The 19,092-nt window shown below is 34.3% G+C and overlaps 2 protein-coding genes across 4 annotated transcripts; one reads left to right on the forward strand and one right to left on the reverse strand.

Moving 5' to 3' along the window:
• The first annotated feature begins 1,575 nt into the window (after positions 1–1,575).
• Positions 1,576–5,742, forward strand: LOC21387421 (uncharacterized protein C1450.15). 3 transcript variants are annotated; one of them, XM_010089499.2, is made up of 9 exons: positions 1,576–2,037; positions 2,359–2,610; positions 2,702–2,767; positions 3,014–3,056; positions 3,353–3,407; positions 3,582–3,630; positions 4,028–4,095; positions 4,258–4,366; positions 5,429–5,742. In XM_010089499.2, exons 2-9 carry the CDS (start codon positions 2,425–2,427, stop codon positions 5,540–5,542), a joined length of 690 nt encoding a protein of 229 aa, XP_010087801.1. In that variant the 5' UTR covers positions 1,576–2,037; positions 2,359–2,424; the 3' UTR covers positions 5,543–5,742. The 3 variants fall into 3 exon arrangements, with proteins under 3 accessions (XP_010087801.1, XP_024023179.1, XP_024023183.1); XM_024167411.1 differs by lacking the exon at positions 1,576–2,037 and adding an exon at positions 2,170–2,247; XM_024167415.1 differs by lacking the exons at positions 1,576–2,037; positions 3,582–3,630 and adding an exon at positions 2,170–2,247 and having other exon boundaries at positions 3,353–3,360.
• Positions 5,743–11,258: 5,516 nt separating this feature from the next.
• LOC112092114 (putative disease resistance protein At3g14460) lies at positions 11,259–14,600 on the reverse strand. The gene has a single exon (XM_024167392.1). The coding sequence runs from the start codon at positions 14,598–14,600 to the stop codon at positions 11,259–11,261; it is 3,342 nt and encodes a 1,113-aa protein (XP_024023160.1).
• Positions 14,601–19,092: the final 4,492 nt, after the last annotated feature.

Consider the following 19,092-nt stretch of genomic DNA (forward strand, 5'->3'; position numbering starts at 1 on the left):
ATGTTAGGCCCTGCCGGTAGTGGCTTTGGTTGGAATGATAAGGATAAATGCGTTGTGGTTGAGAAAGATGTGTTCGATGAGTGGGTTAAGGTTAGTATTTTTTTATCCGGTTATAAATTTCAAGTTTTAGTATTATTAGGCTCTTTTATTATTTAATTTACATTCCATTTATATTACAGAGTCACCCATCTGTGAAAGGCTTAAGAAACAAGTCGTTTCCTTATTATGATGAGTTAGGACTAGTGTTTGGAAAGGATCGCGCTAATGGACAAGGTGCAATGGGATTGACTGATATGGTTGATGACATTGATAAAGAAACAGAAAATGATATTGATTATGATTCCTTGCTTATGTCTGATGAGAACATGGATACTGCAAGTATTGGTGGTCCTAGCATACAAACAACTTCAACACCATTAGCATCAGGAAGGAAAAAGAGAAAGAGATCACAATGTGGAGATGTATTGGTTGATGCTTTAACTGAGACAGTACATAAGTTTTCTGATATGTATGCTATGGCTGGTGAGAATATTGGCAGGCTTGCTAATTGTTTTCAATATGAGGCTGATGGTACTGCAAGGAGGATGCAGGTGTTTGATGAAGTAAAGAAAGTAGAAGGACTAACAAATGCACAATGAGTACAAGTCGGAAAACTTCTTGTCCAAAACCATGACTACACCAACTATTTCTTCACGTTGGATGATGAATTTAAGTTAGATTTTCTTCTATCTCTTTTGGAATGAGTTAGGTTGAAGCTTTTAGTGCTATATTTACAAACTTGAGTACATTGTCTAATATTTAGATATTTTGATGGCATCTTTGGAACTTTTATACGCGGTCCTAGATTTGCAACTTTTAATTTCAAGTTTTGAACCTTATTCGAGCATATTTTCTTATATTTAGAACTTTTGTAAGAATTTTTTAGTATAGAGGATTTTGTGGACTACTTATTCTCTATTATTTGATATGTTCTCTATTATTTGATAATTTTATGAACTACTTGTTGTGTTATATTTTATACTTTTTTAAAATATTAGTGCTAATTGTAATTCATTTAAAAATAATATATATTTTTTAATTCACAACATTCCCATGCACAACCAAATATAGTAATGTAATATTTTTGAAAATTTGTGAAAGATTCATGTATGGAACCAAACACAGTAATGTATTATTCCTAGGAATCATATTACCCTCCATCACTTTCTCGGAAATATGATTCCTACTGATTCCTGCATACCAAATGCCCCCATGGTGTTATTCAAATTTTCAAGAATCTCAAAATCATGGGAATTTTATTATTATAATAATAATAATAATAATTATTATTATTATTATATTTATTATGGATATTCTTGTATGCGAACAACTAAACACAGTAATGTAATATTATTAGGAATTTAAAAAAGATTTATGTATGGAACTATAATATATTATTACTAAAAATCATATTACCCTCCATTACTTTCTTAAAAATATGATTTCTACTGATTTTTGCATACTAAACGCCATGATTAATTTCTTTAAGAAGTAATTGTTAATTTAAAAAAAAAAATACAAAACAAGAACAAAACCCATCATTAAGAACGAAACCAAGATCTACCACAATCAAAACCAACTAACCAAGATAAAACAAAAACCTGATCCGTTCTTAATTCTTATATCAGAATCAAATGTTTGATTGAAACCGAACATGTACTTCTTGCTTTTACTCCCAAACATATTAAAATCAAATTAACCCTTTTTGCAATTAAGGAAAAAAAAAAAAAAACCCAAAACTTTGCTTCAAACCTTTGAAGAACTCGAAGGCAATCGGACAGTCAATTGGAATCAGTGATGGTTCTTCCAAAAAAGAACAAGAATCTATAATCAATCCATCCATTGTTGGTCGCCGGACATATCTAGCCCTAACCTCTCTCTCACCCATCTCTTCCCAGACCCAGCCACCTCTCTCTCGTCCAGTCTTCCGTCGACCACGCCGCCGCCGCCTTCCGATCCACCACGCCGTTGCCGGACCTTCCTCTACCGCCACCACCGGTATGATTCCTTTTTTCTTCTTTCCTCTGCCATTGCCAATCTATGTTAGTTTTTTTTTTTTTTTTTTTTTTTAATCTTGATTTCAATTTCATACCGGCATCAATCTCATTTGTGGCATTGATGGATTGTATAGGTGGTATTCTTTTCGATCTGTGATGTTAATTTCTTGGTTTTTTCCTCTTTTCTCTTTGCTGGATCCGTATGAGCATGGTTTGTTTTTAATCCCCAAATGTATAACAAATTTAACTTAACATAATCTGATGAAGATGTAATTCTTCTTCATGATTTTGATTTTGATTTTTTTTTTTCTGGATCATGAAGTATTGGTCCCTAGAAAATTTGCTGTTCCAATGCGAAACGAGTAAAAAAAAAAAAAAAAAAACTTCAATGAAGCACAAGAGACAGGGGAGACCCGCTGGGCTTGAGGCTCCGTTAGCATTGGTATCCGCTGCAGAGGCGTTTATAGTCCATTTGATCTGCGCCGTTGGATTGGCCGTCTCCTTATGGGTGGCCCACAATCTTCTCTTCAACAGTCTTATCTCTCATCCTTCCCAAACCCTTTTCCTGATCTGGGTATTCTTTATTTTATTGATTTCTCTTGTTCATTCATTTCTGTCAATTTAAATACTCGTTTCGCTTTGTTAATGGGGTTTCTTTATTTAAGGTGATTGAGTGCCCTGTTGTGATTCTTCTTTACAGTCATTATAGGCAGAACCGTCAACAATCTTCTGTAAGTTTCGCTCTTCTTATTCTTGTTGCATTTTAGTTGCTGATCTTCTTTTTCTTGTTGCATGCTGAGGGATTGTAGCAGAATGCAAAAATTAACAAATTAGTAGTATCCTTATTATTATTCAATGTTACATTCATTATTCTTATGTTATCTTTGCAACCGGATTCATTCTTTAATAACTTTATCACTTTTCTCAGTTGGGTTGATTTTCTACTTTTTGTGTTTGTTGGTCAATGTGAATTTCAGTACTTGAGAGCTGTTGGGCGTGGCATGCTCACACTACTTGCTGGTTAGTTCAAAACTGGAAACTGTATCATGCTCTACTTTGAGTTTTAGTACTTTTGTTGCTTATGTGAGTTTATCCAAAATTAGAAAAACAAAAATGGAAATGGAAATTGGTTAAAAATACTGTATTTCTAAGTGAGATAATGATGAAAGTAGATTGTTTAATGTTTTCTGTGTAAAAGGTTGCCGTTTTATGTAGTGGCTTGTTTCATGTTTTTTGGGGTGTTATTTGTTGTACATTTTTTGCAATATATCTTAAGAATGTATTTATTAATGGCATGTTTTGTGTTTTCTATGTAGGGGCTCTGGTGAGTGCTTTTGCAGCAATTGCTTTGGGTGCACCTGTTGGCGCCAAGTATGTCACTTAAGAGCTCGATATGTTTTTAGCGACACACACAATTACAAATCTACACACAGTATACACAGATACACACATCACAAATTTAATTTTAGATTCCTTCGTCACTTGTAGTCTTATTGTAAAAAACTTCAGTTAGTTTACTTGTAACCCTGTTCCTTCTTGATTCAGGTATTTATCAAGTACCATTAATTGGTCTATGATGATGTCTTTGTTCGCGGTAAAAATCAAAATGGCTCCTCGCTTCTCTGCATTTAAAGTTTGGATGTTGAAATTTTCTGTTTGGGCTGTTACCTTACTAGCCTTTTAAGTAATCTCATCTTCAGTGTTCTTTTACTTGTCTATATTGATCACTCATTTTCAAGACTAATTTGTGCTTGCCTGTGTTTGTCATTAAGATGTTAAATGAGGTTAATATTAGTAGACTATTTGGCTGTGTTTTATTATCAGAGAACTGAATATATTATAATTTCATTTTTGTTATTTTGCTTAAATATACTCATCTCAGATAGTTTCTTGAAGATGAATGCTTTCACTAAAACCTAATTTTTCCACGTTTGCCATGCTTTCCATGTTATGCCTCTGATACATCGATTAATGACTATTTGTTTTGGCAGGTTGTGCCTGCAGCTTCTGTTTTTGGTTCTTCGTGGACAGATTGGCAGCGCCTATTTGCATGTACAAAGTAATTTTCTTTACCATGTATAGTTATGTGTAACCTTTACAGATGTTTTCTTTGATCGGTATTCTGTTTCAGTTCAGAGAGAGCTTTTCTTCAACTGATAATTGCTTCCAACCAAGTGATTTGTCTATTGTTGACATGACATATATGTCTATCAAATTGCAGGCCAGTTGGAACTGTAGATTACATGATTTGTCTACCCGCACATGGAGCTATAATTGGATCTTGGTTTGGGGCTTGGCCTATGCCACTTGACTGGGAAAGGCCATGGCAGGTATGGTTGTTATATTATGAAGAAAAGAGAAACATTACATTGCATATTTATAATTTTTTGTGTTGAACTCTAACGGTTGGTTTAGCAGTCGGACCTGTGGTTCACTCCCACATAGTTTGGGGTTTACTTCCTTAGAAACATTACATTGCATATTTATAAGTTTCATGCTTCCCACAGATTTTAGAGATCTGTTTCTAACTAAAGCCTCCTAGGATGATATGGGACTTATGGCTCAAGAAGACACGGTCTTTTCTTAGGGTTTGTCAAGAATACTTAGTTGCATTGCTCTAAAGAGATTAGATAGGTAGCATCTCATACGAGTATTGGAGGTTTAAATATTCTGAACTCACGTGTGACCTAATGAAAATGCCGTCCGCGGGTAACTTTTTTTCCCCGAACCTCGAGAAATGTTAATAGGAGAAAAATGTATGAAATTAAATTCCCAATGGAATTTATAATGTCAGATCCTTAATGTCACAACCTGCTGCCAGGCCACTAGCATAAGTCGGTGGAAGCCTGCGTCGCAGAAAATACATAACATAACACTTATATAGATTCTTAAAAAAAGTGAAATTAAAGATTTGTATTAAACTAAAATCTCATTAGGTGTGGTGGGTGGTCCCTCCACAAATACCCAATTAGAAACTTTCACGATCAATAAACTTAAAAATAAAGAAATTGGTCCACATGTTTTCAAAATCGTTTTTTGTGCTCTATATTTTCAAAATTACTTTTGGGCTCCTCTACTGTTGCTAAAATTACAAATTTTACCTTAGAATGAAATTTTTGCGTAAATTCCCTCCTTGACTAATTTCAACACCGGGATTAAGAATCCGACATTAGAAATTCCATTTGAAACTTAATTTCATAAGATTTGCTCTAGTTAACGTCTTTTTGTTTTTTTTTTTTTTGGTGAGAAAATATTTCCAGACGGTATTTTTGTTGTGTCAAGCAAGAGTTTAGGATATTTTTAGGTTCTCTAACTTTCTGTACATGTCTGAATTCTGTCTTTTTTTTTTTTTTTTATTGATAATCATGTGTGAATTACATGTTAATATGTAGGAGTGGCCTATATGTGTGAGTTTTGGAGCTATAGCTGGATACCTCATTGGAATGGTGGCATCATTTGGATTTGTACTAGTCCGTGGTATACTGCAACATACAAAAAGTGACTAACTAGTGCACAATCAACTAATTAACTAGTAGATAATGTTATATATGAACGTGCATTTTAAAGCGTCAAAGTTATTTGGGGTTAACGTCATTTTTTTTTTTTTGGTTCCTTTAAATTGTGTGCTTGTAGATATAGTCATTTATTCATGTATTTACATTTATTAATGGTTTACAATGGGTGACTAAAAAGATAAAAAAGAAAAGAAAAGGAAAAAAAAAAGATTCAAAGGAAGTGAAGCGAGTATGATTATTTTATTTATTTTTTCCTGTTGGGAAAGTGAGCATGAATTCGTTATCCTCCAAGATGACTAGGGAATGACTCCTTTGAGTCAGGGCAAAATTATCTTCTCTCTATCTAGGTGAACTATTAACACGAGTCTTTTGTTCAGAAAAAAGCATGGTATTAGGAAAAAACTTTAATTATTTATTTATTATTATTAGTATATTTTTTTGCTGAAAAAGAAGCACGTTTTATGTAATGGCTGGATGCCTATTAAGTTGAAAGGAAAGTTTTACAGGACTGCAATCCGCCCAGCTATGTTATATGGTAGTGAATGTTGGGCTATTAAGAAACAACATATATCTAAGATGAGTGTGGCAAAAATGTGTATGCTAAGATGGATAAGTGGCCATACTCATATGGATCGCATAAGGAATGAAATTATTCGTAGTAAAGTAGGTGTAGCACCAATAGAAGATAAGGTGCGCGAAGACCGCTTGAGGTTGTACGGGCATGTCCAACGTAGACCATTAGAAGCACCAGTTCGTGTTTGGGAGGACATTATTATACCTAATACTAGGAGAGGGAGTGGTAGACTAAGAATTACGTGGACCGAAGTAGTTAGGAAAGACATTCTAGATCTAGGCCTTCAGGAAAGTCTAATTTCGAACAGAGCTGCGTGGAAAAGTGAAATCTATATAGCCGATCCCAATTAAGTTGAGATTAAGGTTTGTTATTGTTGTTGTTGCTGAAAAAGAAGCACGTGCATGACAATCAGATGTTTCAGAGTGAACTGGTTAGTCTTTTAGATAACTAGTGTGGTGCACATTGCAACGTATGTGTTTATGCCTCTAGCCATGTTAGTTTACCTTTAAGAAGTTGTGATCTTTTAATTTTTTACCAAATTTGATAGTGGTGATATAAAAAGGTTGCGTAACTTAACAAGGCTCATTGGGCAACCAAATAGTTGTAGTGGTGCCATGTATATTATAGAAGGCCACGTACATGTTAGTGCATTGTGATCATTGCATCTTTGAAATAGAATGATTTGGTCTCATGTTAGGCCGTTTGTTTCACGCGTTTAAAACTATAATTCTGATTCTGTTATAATACTTTTCTCTGAAAAAAAAATTTGAATAAAAAAAGTTATTGCCAATCGTTCTCTTACGTAATTTGAATTGAGAATCAAAATCACTGACTTTAAGAGTGCTCTATGTGTCACTGTGTTTTGTATGCTAATATTGTATATTTCTTTACATTGCACATGACACTTCTCTTTCTTTACAACGAACAGAATTGACTGTAGCATTGCTTTAGAACAATAATGTGTAATCTCATTTCTATTCAAATCCTACTTGTACAATGACATTTGTGGGTGGGTCGCAGTTTTTCTTAAAAAAAAGTTGAAAAAGAGGTGTTTTAGGCTTTTAACCTATGACATTTTGACCCATTTGGATGGGGATAAAAGTCCCCAGTTTCTCTAAGATTTATTTTTTATTACTGCATTCCAGTCTTCATGACACACAAATACTACACATAAGCTTCTATAATATTATTTCTACATGTTGGGGAAGCCAATATGTAGAAAACATGGCAGTTATAGCAGATCTACGTTTATAGCTAATGCTTTCAGCAATCTACGTATTGTTCGCTGAATTATTGGCTACATTCTTTGGACTAGTAAACTCAATTTTAGTTATGTAGGCTCTGTTCATTTCACCGATTCGAGTTTAGAATTTGAGTTTTACTACAATAAAAATCTCTCAACAACAATCACATTTAATTTTCTTACTACAATAAAAAAATTCGCATAAAGTCACATCTCAACTCGAATTAAAAACTTGAATAAGCGAACTAAACAACAACTTGTTAGGAGCTTTGTGGTACATTCTGTTATTTTGCTATAAGACCTTGGGTAGTCATTCTTAATTACAAGATTAAGGATTATGTTATGGGATTACTTTTAAAAATGCCCCTGAAGTATGTACTTTGTTTCAAAATGCCCCCGAAGTATGTACTTTGTTTCAAAATGCTCCCGATTTTTAAAAACAATTCAAAACACTCCCGATCTATAGAAAACATATCAAAATGCCCCATCTGTCCAATTTTGTCTGTAACCCAAACGGTTTTGCTTATGTGTCATGTAATTAAACATTAATTAAAGATATTTAGTTCTAATAAAATGAATAAAAATGATTAAATATTAAAAAAAATAAAAAAAAATAAATTTAAAAAATTCAAATATTAAATAAATCAAACATCTTTTATTCAAAAATCATAAAATTCAAAAGAAAGAAAATCGTCCACGCAAATTTTATTCAAAAAATCAAAAAAAACCAAAAGAAAGAAAATCATCTCCATCCTCTTCACCTCTCTGCAGGTCAAAATGGCAACTCTCATATGATAGGCAAGCCATCTTTCTAGCCAAGAAGGATTTAAAAAAAAAAAAAAAAAAAAACCACGAGCCATCTGTTTATTAGTAAGAAAAACAAAAGAAATGAACCAATTTGGTTAGCCTTCATCCGAATTTAGAGTATCAGTAAACACTTTAAAATTTCCCTCAATAATTATCCAGCTCTAATTAATCTAACAACAGTTGAGTTGCACCAAGCAGTATGAGAAAAATGTCGATTTTATCTACAAAGTCAAAGAAAGCTCACCTTCGCCGATTTCAACCAAATCGGCGGTGCCAATGAACAAACCTGCGTCAAACAATACCATTAACAGATCCAAGAGAGCTCTCTTAATGATAGCGTTTCAGTGACGAAGTCGCCTATGGAGTAGGATGCTTGGTAGCACAGATGTCTAATCGCTTCATGTTAGACAGGGCTAGTTTGAGGTTGAGATTGAGCGATTTGACTTAAGAGGCAGGACGAAGTTGTGGTAGTCCTCATGGTTGGATGTGAGGAAGGAATCACGAGACTAGAGGAGAAAAAAGGAGTGAGCATGGTTGGTGGAGGTGGGGATTAGGGTTGTGTACTGGTCAAGAACGGGTTTGAGGATTTGGGGGTGGAAGGAGACGATGTTTTTTTTTTTAGAAATGTTAGGGTGCGTTTGGAGTAAGGATCCGTGTCATGATTCGGATCACGGTTCATGACTCGCTACAGTGTTTTCTTTCACAAAAAAAATACACGTAAACTGAGCATGGTTCTGAATCTATGAACCAAACGTCCTCTTAATCATTCTGTTTTAGTTACTCATTTATTAATTTTCTAATATTTAATCATTTTTTAAATATTAATGTAGTTAAGTTTGTTTTAATTAAAGGTGAAAATTTAGACCGTCTGGTGCAACCTAGCTCGGGCTCGGCTGAAAAAGCCCAAGACCATAGAAGTTTGATGAGATATGAATTACAGAACTTATGGAAAGGCAACCACTTTTTGGTATTTCTCTACCTTTATAGGTGTGAATTAGAAAGGAAGGGCAAATATGAAAAAAAGAAAAAGCAATATTTCACTTATTACAGTTAGTCGCAGGACTTGATATGTGATGTTTCAAAGGAAAGTAGAAGAGGCAAAGATAGCTTGGCATCCCTCTGTCATGCTCTCCATCAATATATGAGTGTTGTTGTTATCAAACCTGCAGTTTCAACCAAATCTATATCAGTTGAACTTTCTTAATATCAAATTAGGTGATGCAAATAAACAATACCATTATAGGACTAATGGCATGAAATAACCAATTTTCTGCGGGGGCATAAGTGGTGACTGCAGGGCCACAGCCAAAAACATTATACAATGTCGGACTTGACCTTTCTCTCCCCCTCTATTTGTACCCCAATAATCTTATTAAAGTGCCATATGCATTGTAGGATTTGAGGCCAGTAGTAGTACTGCAGCTATATCAAGAAAGATATAACAAAATACAAAGTTCAACAATCCGAGAATGAAAACAACATTATTAAGTGCAGTTCTAATTCCACTACAAACCAAAGCGACGAAGGAAAAAAAAAAAACGTAGCAAGAGGTGTCTCAAACAAACATGAACATCACCAGTTTCTTAAGCCAACACAACAAAAGAGAGAAAATTTTGAAAATAAAACAGCAACTAAGTCTCTTTTGAATCACCCTTACGCAGCGGGAGGCCAAAATGTCCCATGTTAAAAACCGTCATGCCACCTACTTAGGCAGCTCCCTCCTACAGAACAAGTGAAACAGAACTTTAAACAAGATGAAAGTCGATAGATGCGCGTTACGTTAGCCTAGTTGAATACATGTTTCAGTTGTAAAATTTAAGTATTAACAAGAAATAAAGAACAGATTTTATAGAATACTAACAGCAATAAAATATAGTTTCCAGATAATAAAAATTATATGATTGCGTGAAACAAAAAACTCAGTTTGTTTATATTGATAATGAAGTTATTATGCAACGCTTTCAAAATATAAAAACTCGACAAGGACAATTTTAATATATTTTTTAGTTATTGAGAAATACTATGGTAATATTTTTTATATTTACTGTTGTTGTAAAATAAGCTTTATGCCCCCACCGAAATTTTATCCTGCCACTGGTCATGCCACCTACTTAGGCCAGCTGATCCCTACAGAACAAGCAAAGCGGAACTTTAAACAAGATGATGAAGTCGATAGATGCACGTTACGTTAGCATAGTTGAATACATATTTCAGTTGTGAAATTTAAGTATTAAGAAGAAATAAAGAACATATTTCATAGAATACTAACAGCAATAAAATATAGTTTCAAGATAATAAAAATTATATGATTGCGAAGAAAAACAACTCAATTTGTTCATATCTAGAGTAACAACTAATAAGAGCGCAGAGTTCTACTAACATTTGGATTAGACGAACTTGCTAGTACCAGAGTGACTTCTTCTAAACATTTGTATGTATGTAGAATTCTCTGTTAATGCTATATGCTAAAAAGGAATAGCAGGAAAACTTTTTCAAAGGAATTAAAAATAGTGGGAAAAAAGATTGAAAGTTGTGTGTCTATTTTGAAATGTTGATAAGCATAATAAACTCAAAAAGAAAAAAATGAAAAAATAGAGTGGTTAAAAATATTGAATCATTTATGGAATTGTACGCCTAAGAAATAAATAATGTGGATCTTATTAAAGGAGAGAAAATAGCATTTTGAAAGACACTCATATATATATATATATAATTTATTTCCTAAACGTTTTATTTTGAAAGGACAGAAAGCAGGTGCATCACAGAATAAATAAAAAAGAATTAGGAGGGACCTCATGTGGAATACTCACGTTGATACGCATAGTAATTTTTTAAAGATAAAAAAAGGAAATACTCACGTTGTCCTGCCATGAATTGATACGGTGGGAATACGAGAAATCTTATGCCAGTCTTCCCCTCTCTCTCTCTGGTACCTTCGTTCAAGGAAAGGACACTCCTGGATATACAAATAGCGAACAGGAGTTGGCTGTAATATTTCTTCTGGCAAAAGCTGGAGCTCATTGCACATCCTTATCCTTAAATCAAGGGATGCTACGTTTTGAAAGGCAGTGCCGTTTAGGCCTTTAAGGTGTGGAAGATTCCCGAGGTACACAAAAAGATAAAGAGCTGGGAAGCAGACCCTCTGGAAATGAGTCCAACATTATGTCTTTCTTGCCCACAATGCCTAATGATGTCAGAGACGTCAGCTTTTGCAGATCCCAGTGCTTGTGTTGTCCGATGAGTTTGCAGCAGTTATAAATTGCAAGCTTATTTAGACTTGAAGGCAATCCTCCCTCAGGAAATGACTCAATTTCTGGACAATGATACATTTTCAAATCAGAAAGAGATGGAAGAAGCCTGTGCATGTGTTCCGGCAGTGACCTGAAATTCTTGCAATTGTTTATCCACAAGGAATTGATCAGAGACTCGTGTGCGGTGCTCGTTCTTTCTGTAAAGGTAAGTGATTCCAAATTCTGACAACTGCTCAACGAAAGCTCTTCAAGTCTTGGGAAGTAGTCTAATGGTAATGACTTTATGTAATAAAGTGTAATACTCAACTCTTTAGCGTGTACATAATGGCGGCTCCTTGGGAACTCTAATTTGTTGCAGTCCGTAATATATAGCGTTTCTATCGCATCAGGTGACTCCACACTTAGCTCCTTGAGATTTTCACACGCCCGCAACTTCAGCTTCTTCAGCTTTGGGAATTTATCTAATGGAAGAGTCTTCATAGATCTAAAGCTTTCTGAAATCCCGAGAGTTTCTAATGTGTCACAATCAGGTAATAAGCTCCCAGCTAGGTTTGGACAACCATCAATGCAAAGCCTTTTGAGACGAGGAAATGATTTTCCCTCTTCGCCGTCTCGGCCAATAAATGACCACTCCTTCCAGCTCTTCATATCAAAAAACTCTAGAATTTCTAAAGATTGAAATGGAGTAATAGAAGAACTATTACAGGTATTGTAAAACTCATCACCTATTTTTTCCACTCCATGGAAGCTTTTAATCACAAGCTCTCGAAGAGAAGGTAACTGCCCGAGTGGTGGGAGGAACGAACAATATTCATTACCCCTTAGAGAAATCGATTTCAGCTTGGAAAATGAAGAACATCCAAGCCAATCTGGGAAATTTGAACCTGCATATTTATCAATAATGAGGTTCCTCAAGTTTTTGTGAGGTTCCAGTGCATTTAATGCCTCCCTTGCTCTTATTGTGTCAGTAACTTCACCTTCCCATTCCAAACCTAGCTCGGTAAGTTTCTCCTTATCCCTCAAACAATGGACTTTCAGAATGTCGCTATTATTATCAATGTTTTGAAGCCCTGAAATTCGAAGTTTTCCACGCAGGTGTTGCAGCGCTTCTAACTCTTGAATTCTCGAACCACTTCCATCTTTGCCTAAAATAAAATCAGTCAATGTCTGCAACTCTTTCAAGTTACCCATCCGTGGTGGCATCTCTTTTAGAGGTGTGTTAGTGGTATCAAGGTGACGCAAGTGGGTTAGTCTTCCCATGTCCTTAGGCAACCAAGTAAGTTTTTCACATCTTGACAATAGCAGAGTCTGCAAATTGTAAAGAGTGCAAATTGAACAAGGTATCTCTTCAATCTCACTCCCAGACAAGTCCAAATACCTTAGATGCTTCAGTTTACAAAATGAATCATTCAATGTTTGGAAGTCGGTTGCTGCTAGTTTAGAGAGCACTCGTAAGTACCTTTCTCCTTTCAACACTTCTTTAACCAATTCTTGATCAAATGACAAATGGAACTCCAATGATAAGAAGGTTCGTAAATGCTTGGCTTCAAACCGACCTTTCCATAACTCGAGTTCACTTGATTCTTCCTCTATTGATACATAACGAGCCTTTTTTGAAGCCTGCTCTACATTTGTCGCATCATCAACTCTGAAACAGGCTTCTCCCGATACAAAGATAGCTAAATCATGCACAAGGTCATGCATGACGAATGTGGACTCATCTTGATTCGATCTTTGAAATATTGACCTTGCCATTAGCTCATCAAAATACTCATCCCCAACTTCTTCCATTCTCTTGCCTTTCTCATCAGATTGCAAAAAACCTTCCGCCATCCACAACAATATTATTTGTTCCTTTTCAAATTCGTAGTCTTTGGGAAAAATCGAACAATAAGCAAAACACTGCTTGAGACTTGAAGATAGGCAAGAATAGCTGAGCCAGAGCCCTGGAAGAATATTGTTGCGTAGGTTTTTGGACCACACAGGGTTCCTTAGAATGCTTTCCCATGTTTCTGGATTTCTGACAGAGCGTAAGAGACCACCAACAGATCTTACAGCTAATGGAAGGCCCTTGCACTTTTCAACAATTTTTTCCCCGATTTGTTGCAGACGTGGATCTAGAATAGAGTCCCCATTGAAGGCGTGGTCTACGAAAATTTTCCAGCAATCCTCGTTGGATACTTCTAGTAGCTGATGAATTTTCCCCCCGGTATTTACATTCGATGCAACTTTCTGGCTGCGTGTCGTCACAATAATCCTACTTCCGGAATCTGCTGACAAGAAAGCGCTCCTTAGAGAATCCCAGTTGTCATAATTCTCATCCCAAACATCGTCAAGAACAAAGAGAAATTTCTTCCCTCTTAAAGCCTCCTTCAATCTTCCTTGAAGTTCCGCTTGCTCTTCACTGCTAGGTGTTTGGGGACTGACTTGCTCCAAAATAATCTTTGTGATTTTGAATATATCAAACTCAGTTGATACAGTTACCCATGCTTTGTGATGAAAACCATGTGTCTTCACTCTGTCATCATCATATACAAGCCGAGCAAGGGTGGTCTTGCCAAGACCACCCATACCCACGATGGGAAGCACCCCTATCTTATTGCCCCAAATCTCATCTGATAGCAACAACTTTAGGATCTCCTGTTTGTCATCATCTCTTCCATGAACATGACTTTCTTCTAGCAAAGGAGCAGGTGATCTTTGTATAGATCGGATGTTTTGAGCGCGATCAATATGCTTCAAACAGAGGGTACTCGCTCTTTCTAAGAGGAAACTCAAATCCTTCAAGATATTCTCTATTTCACCTCGTACATTTTTGTCAAATTCAGTGGAGGGAGTAAGGATAGCCACCATCTTCTTAAGCGCGCTTGTTGAGCTTTTCGATTCCTGCTTGGCTCGAGCTTCAGCCTTGATCTCTTCCACCAAGTCGTCTGCTCTGAAAATGACGTCTTTGAGGTCATCAAGCCATTCTTTCACTTTTTGGTCAATGATCTGCCTATCTTCAGCATCATTCAGCAGCAGACTAGCTGTCTTTAATTTCTCATTTAACAACCCGAGCTTGTCGTCAATGGATTTCTTTCCTTGGAAGAAGCTCCTAAACTCCGGAGAAGCCAACAGTTCAAATAGCTTCTCAAACGCAACAGTGAGAAAAGCTTCGGCCACGAGCTCTGCCATGTTTTGCTGATTCCCTCTTGAAGATCACAGAAGGGTATTGAGAGACTGAGATGGAAGTCGTGCTCTCTACAAAATACAGAAGAAGAAGTATGAGTTTTTTTTTTTTTTTTTTTTTTTAGTTTGTTATGAAGCTTCGTCAATGTTTACGTAGCTCCGTTCCCTTTGCCGATTCGAGTTTTATTACAGTAAAAAATTCTCAGAAACAGTCACATCTAATTTTTTTACTACAATAAAAAGCTCTTACATAACATCATATTTTAACTCGAATCAGCGAACTAAACAAGCTCATTTGTGTATCTATGTTACTTTATGGAGAAAAAAGAGGCAAATGCATCTTTCTTTTTTTTTCTGTTCACTTCGCCGATTTGAGTTTAAAATTTGAGTTTTGCTACAGTAAAAAGCTCTCAGAAACAGTCACATCTAATTTTTTTACTGCAGTAAAAAACTCTCACATAACATCACATCTTAACTCGAATTAAAAACTCGAATCAGCGAACTAAATGAGCTCATTTGTGTACCTATGTTACTTTACGGAGAAAAAAGAGGCAAATGCATCTTTTTTTTTTTTTTTAAGAAGTAAAAAACAAGTTTTAAATAAAGAAAGAAGAAAAATTTAAATGAGGAGATCATATGATATAATATTATAAAAAATAAGTATATCTTACTGTTGCAAGAGAAGTTGTCAGCAAAAATGAAGTTTTGAAGAGAGACCTTTCCCTGCCTTCTTCTCTGATCTGTCAAGCAAAATGAAGAAGAAATATGAGTTTATGTTATGAACCTATTACAGATCACGTTTTCTTCATTAGACTTTTTTTTTTTTTTTTATGTGAAGTTTTATATAAGAAAATGCTAGAGATGATTTTTCAAGAAAGAAAAATAAGGGACTGTTCGGCTGGGGTGTTTTTGAGTGAAAAACTCAAAAAAAAAATAACTCAAGTTACAACTTTATTTAAGTTTATGTTCTTTTAAGTTTGAACTTGAGTTTAAACTCGAGTTTGAACTTGAGTTTAAACTCGAGTTTGAACTCGAGTTTGGGACTAAAACTCGAGTTCAAGTTTCCCTTTTAACTCGAGTTCAGAAACTCGAACTCAAATTAATAAACAGTATTTTTTTATTTTTAAAAATGTTATAACTTTTTCGTTTTAATTCTAATTGAGATGATTTTTTTCTATGCGGTGACAACGAAAAGACGAATAAAACCCGACCCATATACTCTATTAAAATTTTTCATCAGCATTGAGTTTTTATTAAAATACTATCTAAATACAAATTCAAGTTTTGACTCACTCAAACACAAACTCAAAAAGATTCTTATCTCAAATCATAACTCAAATGTATACAACCAAACACAAACTCAAATTACAACTTCAACTCAAGTTATAACTCAAACTCAACTAAAAATCTACACTCAAGTTACCTAACTCAAAAACGTCAAAAGAACAAGCCCTAAGTCTCTTGAATAAAGAGAGAGAGTGAAGTGATTCTTTTGGAGTGTAATTTGAGCGTAGTTTTTGAGTTGAATTTGAATTATAACTTGAGTTGAAGTTGTAACTTGAATAAAGTTAAGTAAAATTGAATAAAGTTGAAACTTAAAATAACATAAACTTGAATAAAGTTAGAACTCGAATTGTCTTTTTTTGAATTTTTTGGACAAAGAACATGTCCTCAGTAGTTACAAGCTATGACATAGAAATTTAATCAAGAAATAAAAAAACTTACAGTTGGAAGAGAAGACGTAATCTTCAAATCATATTGGAGAGATTTTCTCTTCGCTTTTCCGGTTGGTGTATTCACCATTTCTTTCAAAAGATATAAGATTACCATTTAAAATTATTTAAAGACTAATTGCCATTCATTCTCCCTAAATTTTTCTTACTTGACACTTCACCCCCTCAATAATTTTATTAGGAAATAAGTACCATGTACTATATATTGACATTTTATTTCTAAATTATTTTATTAGACAATAGACACTAAGAATCTTATACTATTATTTATTGACATTTTGTCCCCGAGTCAAAAGTTAGATTAAATTAAAGCACTGAATATAATATTTATATAGCATTATGTATTAAAGCAGAAAATAAGGTAACTTGATATGGACATTAGCCTTCGACATGTCTTAATAATTTTGTGATATTACAGAGTTGGCCGTTGGATTGTACTCAATGGACCCTCTTTTTTCTCCCCCTTGAGAAATTGTGCTAATGGACTTTCCCTTCTTTTTTTTTTTTTTCCTTTTTTTTTCTTTCAATTCTACAATTGTTTATATATACCGTCAAACATGGGATGCTGATACGCTCTCTAGAATTTGAGTTGGCATGTCTATGTTGTTTCTTGATTGGATGGTTTCAAATTAAATCTTATTATTACAAGATCTCCTCTAAAATAATAAAAAGGACTAATTTTATTTTATTTTTTCTTTTGGGAACTACATCTAGTACAACTTCTCATTTTTAATGTTTTTTTTTATCTCTTTATTTAAAAAAATGAACCAGTTTTGACAAATCATTTTTTTTTTCTTTTTTTTTTCTTAGAGATTAAATTTAAAACAACTTTTAATAAAAGAAGTCCTTTCAATGAGAGAATATTTTGGGGCCCTTTTATGAGATTAAGTTAGCAGTTTTCATCCAAAACTCAAAAGATAGACTATTTATAAGATATTTTTTAAGTTTAGGGACTGTTTATAAGCCAAAATTGGCTATAGATACTAGTTTTAGAGGGAAAAAATTTAGAGACTCTTCATGAATTTAACTCTAAAAATAAAAGAAAAAGGGACAGTTTTTCCTAATTGAATCAAAAACAAGAAAAAACAAAAACAAAAACAAAAGAGAAAAGAATGAGAAACGTCAAAGAATAATTGTAATTCTGTATCCTACCAAACTAATAGGGATAGACAATTAGCTTAAATGGCAACCTTCTCTTTCCTAAAAATAGATAAAAGATAAATATATGATCAATATATATTCTGCCACTCTTTCTCTTCCTATTTATTAAATTATGTCTTAATATCTTCTTCTTGTATTTGCATAATATTTCTTCTCTTTCTCGAACTATTATTCTATGGGTGAGTTTGTTCGTGGGTTTAAGTTTAAGTTTTGTGATTCATATTTCTTTTGATTTTAAGACTACAATGTTACTGATCTATTCTTTTAAAAAGTTATACCTTTCTCACTCTTTGATTTGGTTGTAATTTTATTTTGGCCATAATTTATTTTCCTTCATTAGAGCATGCAGTTGATTGTTTTATTTTTTGGAATGATATACGAAATTATTTATTTATTTTTTTTGTTCATTTCAAAGCATAGCATCACAAAATATATATATTTTATATGAAAAAGTACATAAATTTTCATGATTTTTTTAAAACCTATTATTTATACCACTTTAAATGATTGGGTGTTATTGTGTCCTTTTATTTTCTTTTTATTAATTGAATTGAATAATAATTTTTATTTTTAAGTAAAATAACATAAAAAATAGTTTTCACTTTCTTGAGCGATATTTCTATTTTTTTCTCTAATTTATATATGTATTTGAATAGGCCCCGCTTAAGGCCCCAAGTAACATTAAGTCGGCCTTGGATATAAGCTCATACACTCGGCGTGCATGTGCCGTTGTGCACGCTATTTCACGTTAAAATTTGCCTTCGGACTAGGGCTGTAAGAAATCACCTCGAACCCGACGAATCCGGCCGAGCCGAGCCGACCCTACCCGAAAATCACGGGTTTCTAAATTTTTATTTAATTTTCGGTTTGAATTATACCTAACCCGCACTGCGCGGGTAGGGGCGCGGGGTGGGGTTACATGAACCCGAGGTAACTCTACCCGGCCGAACATGTTCAAAGTAGGTAAAACAATGTTCAACACTTCAAATTCTTACTTTCATAAGTTTATGGACTTTATGCTTTTAAACTGTTAACTTATTTATGTTTTGGATTCACGATTTGTGTAAAAAATGCTTGTATGCCATAGTTGTTGAATTAGGACATTCTTTATTTATATTGGAAGTGTTTGATTTCAAAGTGAGTGTTTTAATTATTCACCTTGCATTTAGACCCCCTATTGAAGGAAAAACATGTCCTGTTTGATAATGATTTTTTATGTAACAAGCACAGATTAATTGACTAAAAAGTGATCATGTGGTCCTTGAGATCACTCTTGCTTTATGCATATTGTGATATGAGTTATTAGTCTTTATATTTTATTATGCCGCAATTTTGTTGTGTAATTATTTACTACAATAGTATTTGCATATATCATTTATTGCTCATTTACTACAATAGTATTTTATCATTTATTTGCATATAAGAGCCTCTTAGATTAAAATTGATGAAGTCATAGATTAAAATTGGTTTTCACCAACCCGAGTAACCCGACCCTACCCGAGGTCACCCGAAAGGTTGCGGGTTTGTAGACTCGTGGCCCAAAATTTTCTCAACCCGCACTGGTCGGGTAGGCTCAATTTTTCGGCTCAACCCTACCCTACCCG

Source organism: Morus notabilis, unplaced genomic scaffold (genome assembly GCF_000414095.1).
Source record: "Morus notabilis unplaced genomic scaffold, ASM41409v2 Scaffold673, whole genome shotgun sequence".
Taxonomy (NCBI): domain Eukaryota; kingdom Viridiplantae; phylum Streptophyta; class Magnoliopsida; order Rosales; family Moraceae; genus Morus; species Morus notabilis.

What these genes read in the sequence shown, in the direction of transcription:
- LOC21387421 (XM_024167411.1), top strand. An exon ending in GGTGCACCTGTTGGCGCCAA is followed by an intron (nt 3,408 to 3,581) that starts GTATGTCACTTA and finishes TTCTTGATTCAG; the next exon opens with GTATTTATCAAGTACCATTA. An exon ending in CGCCTATTTGCATGTACAAA is followed by an intron (nt 4,096 to 4,257) that starts GTAATTTTCTTT and finishes ATCAAATTGCAG; the next exon opens with GCCAGTTGGAACTGTAGATT.
- LOC112092114 (XM_024167392.1), bottom strand. Translation starts at nt 14,600, where the DNA reads ATGGCAGAGCTCGTGGCCGAAGCTTTTCTCACTGTTGCGTTTGAGAAG.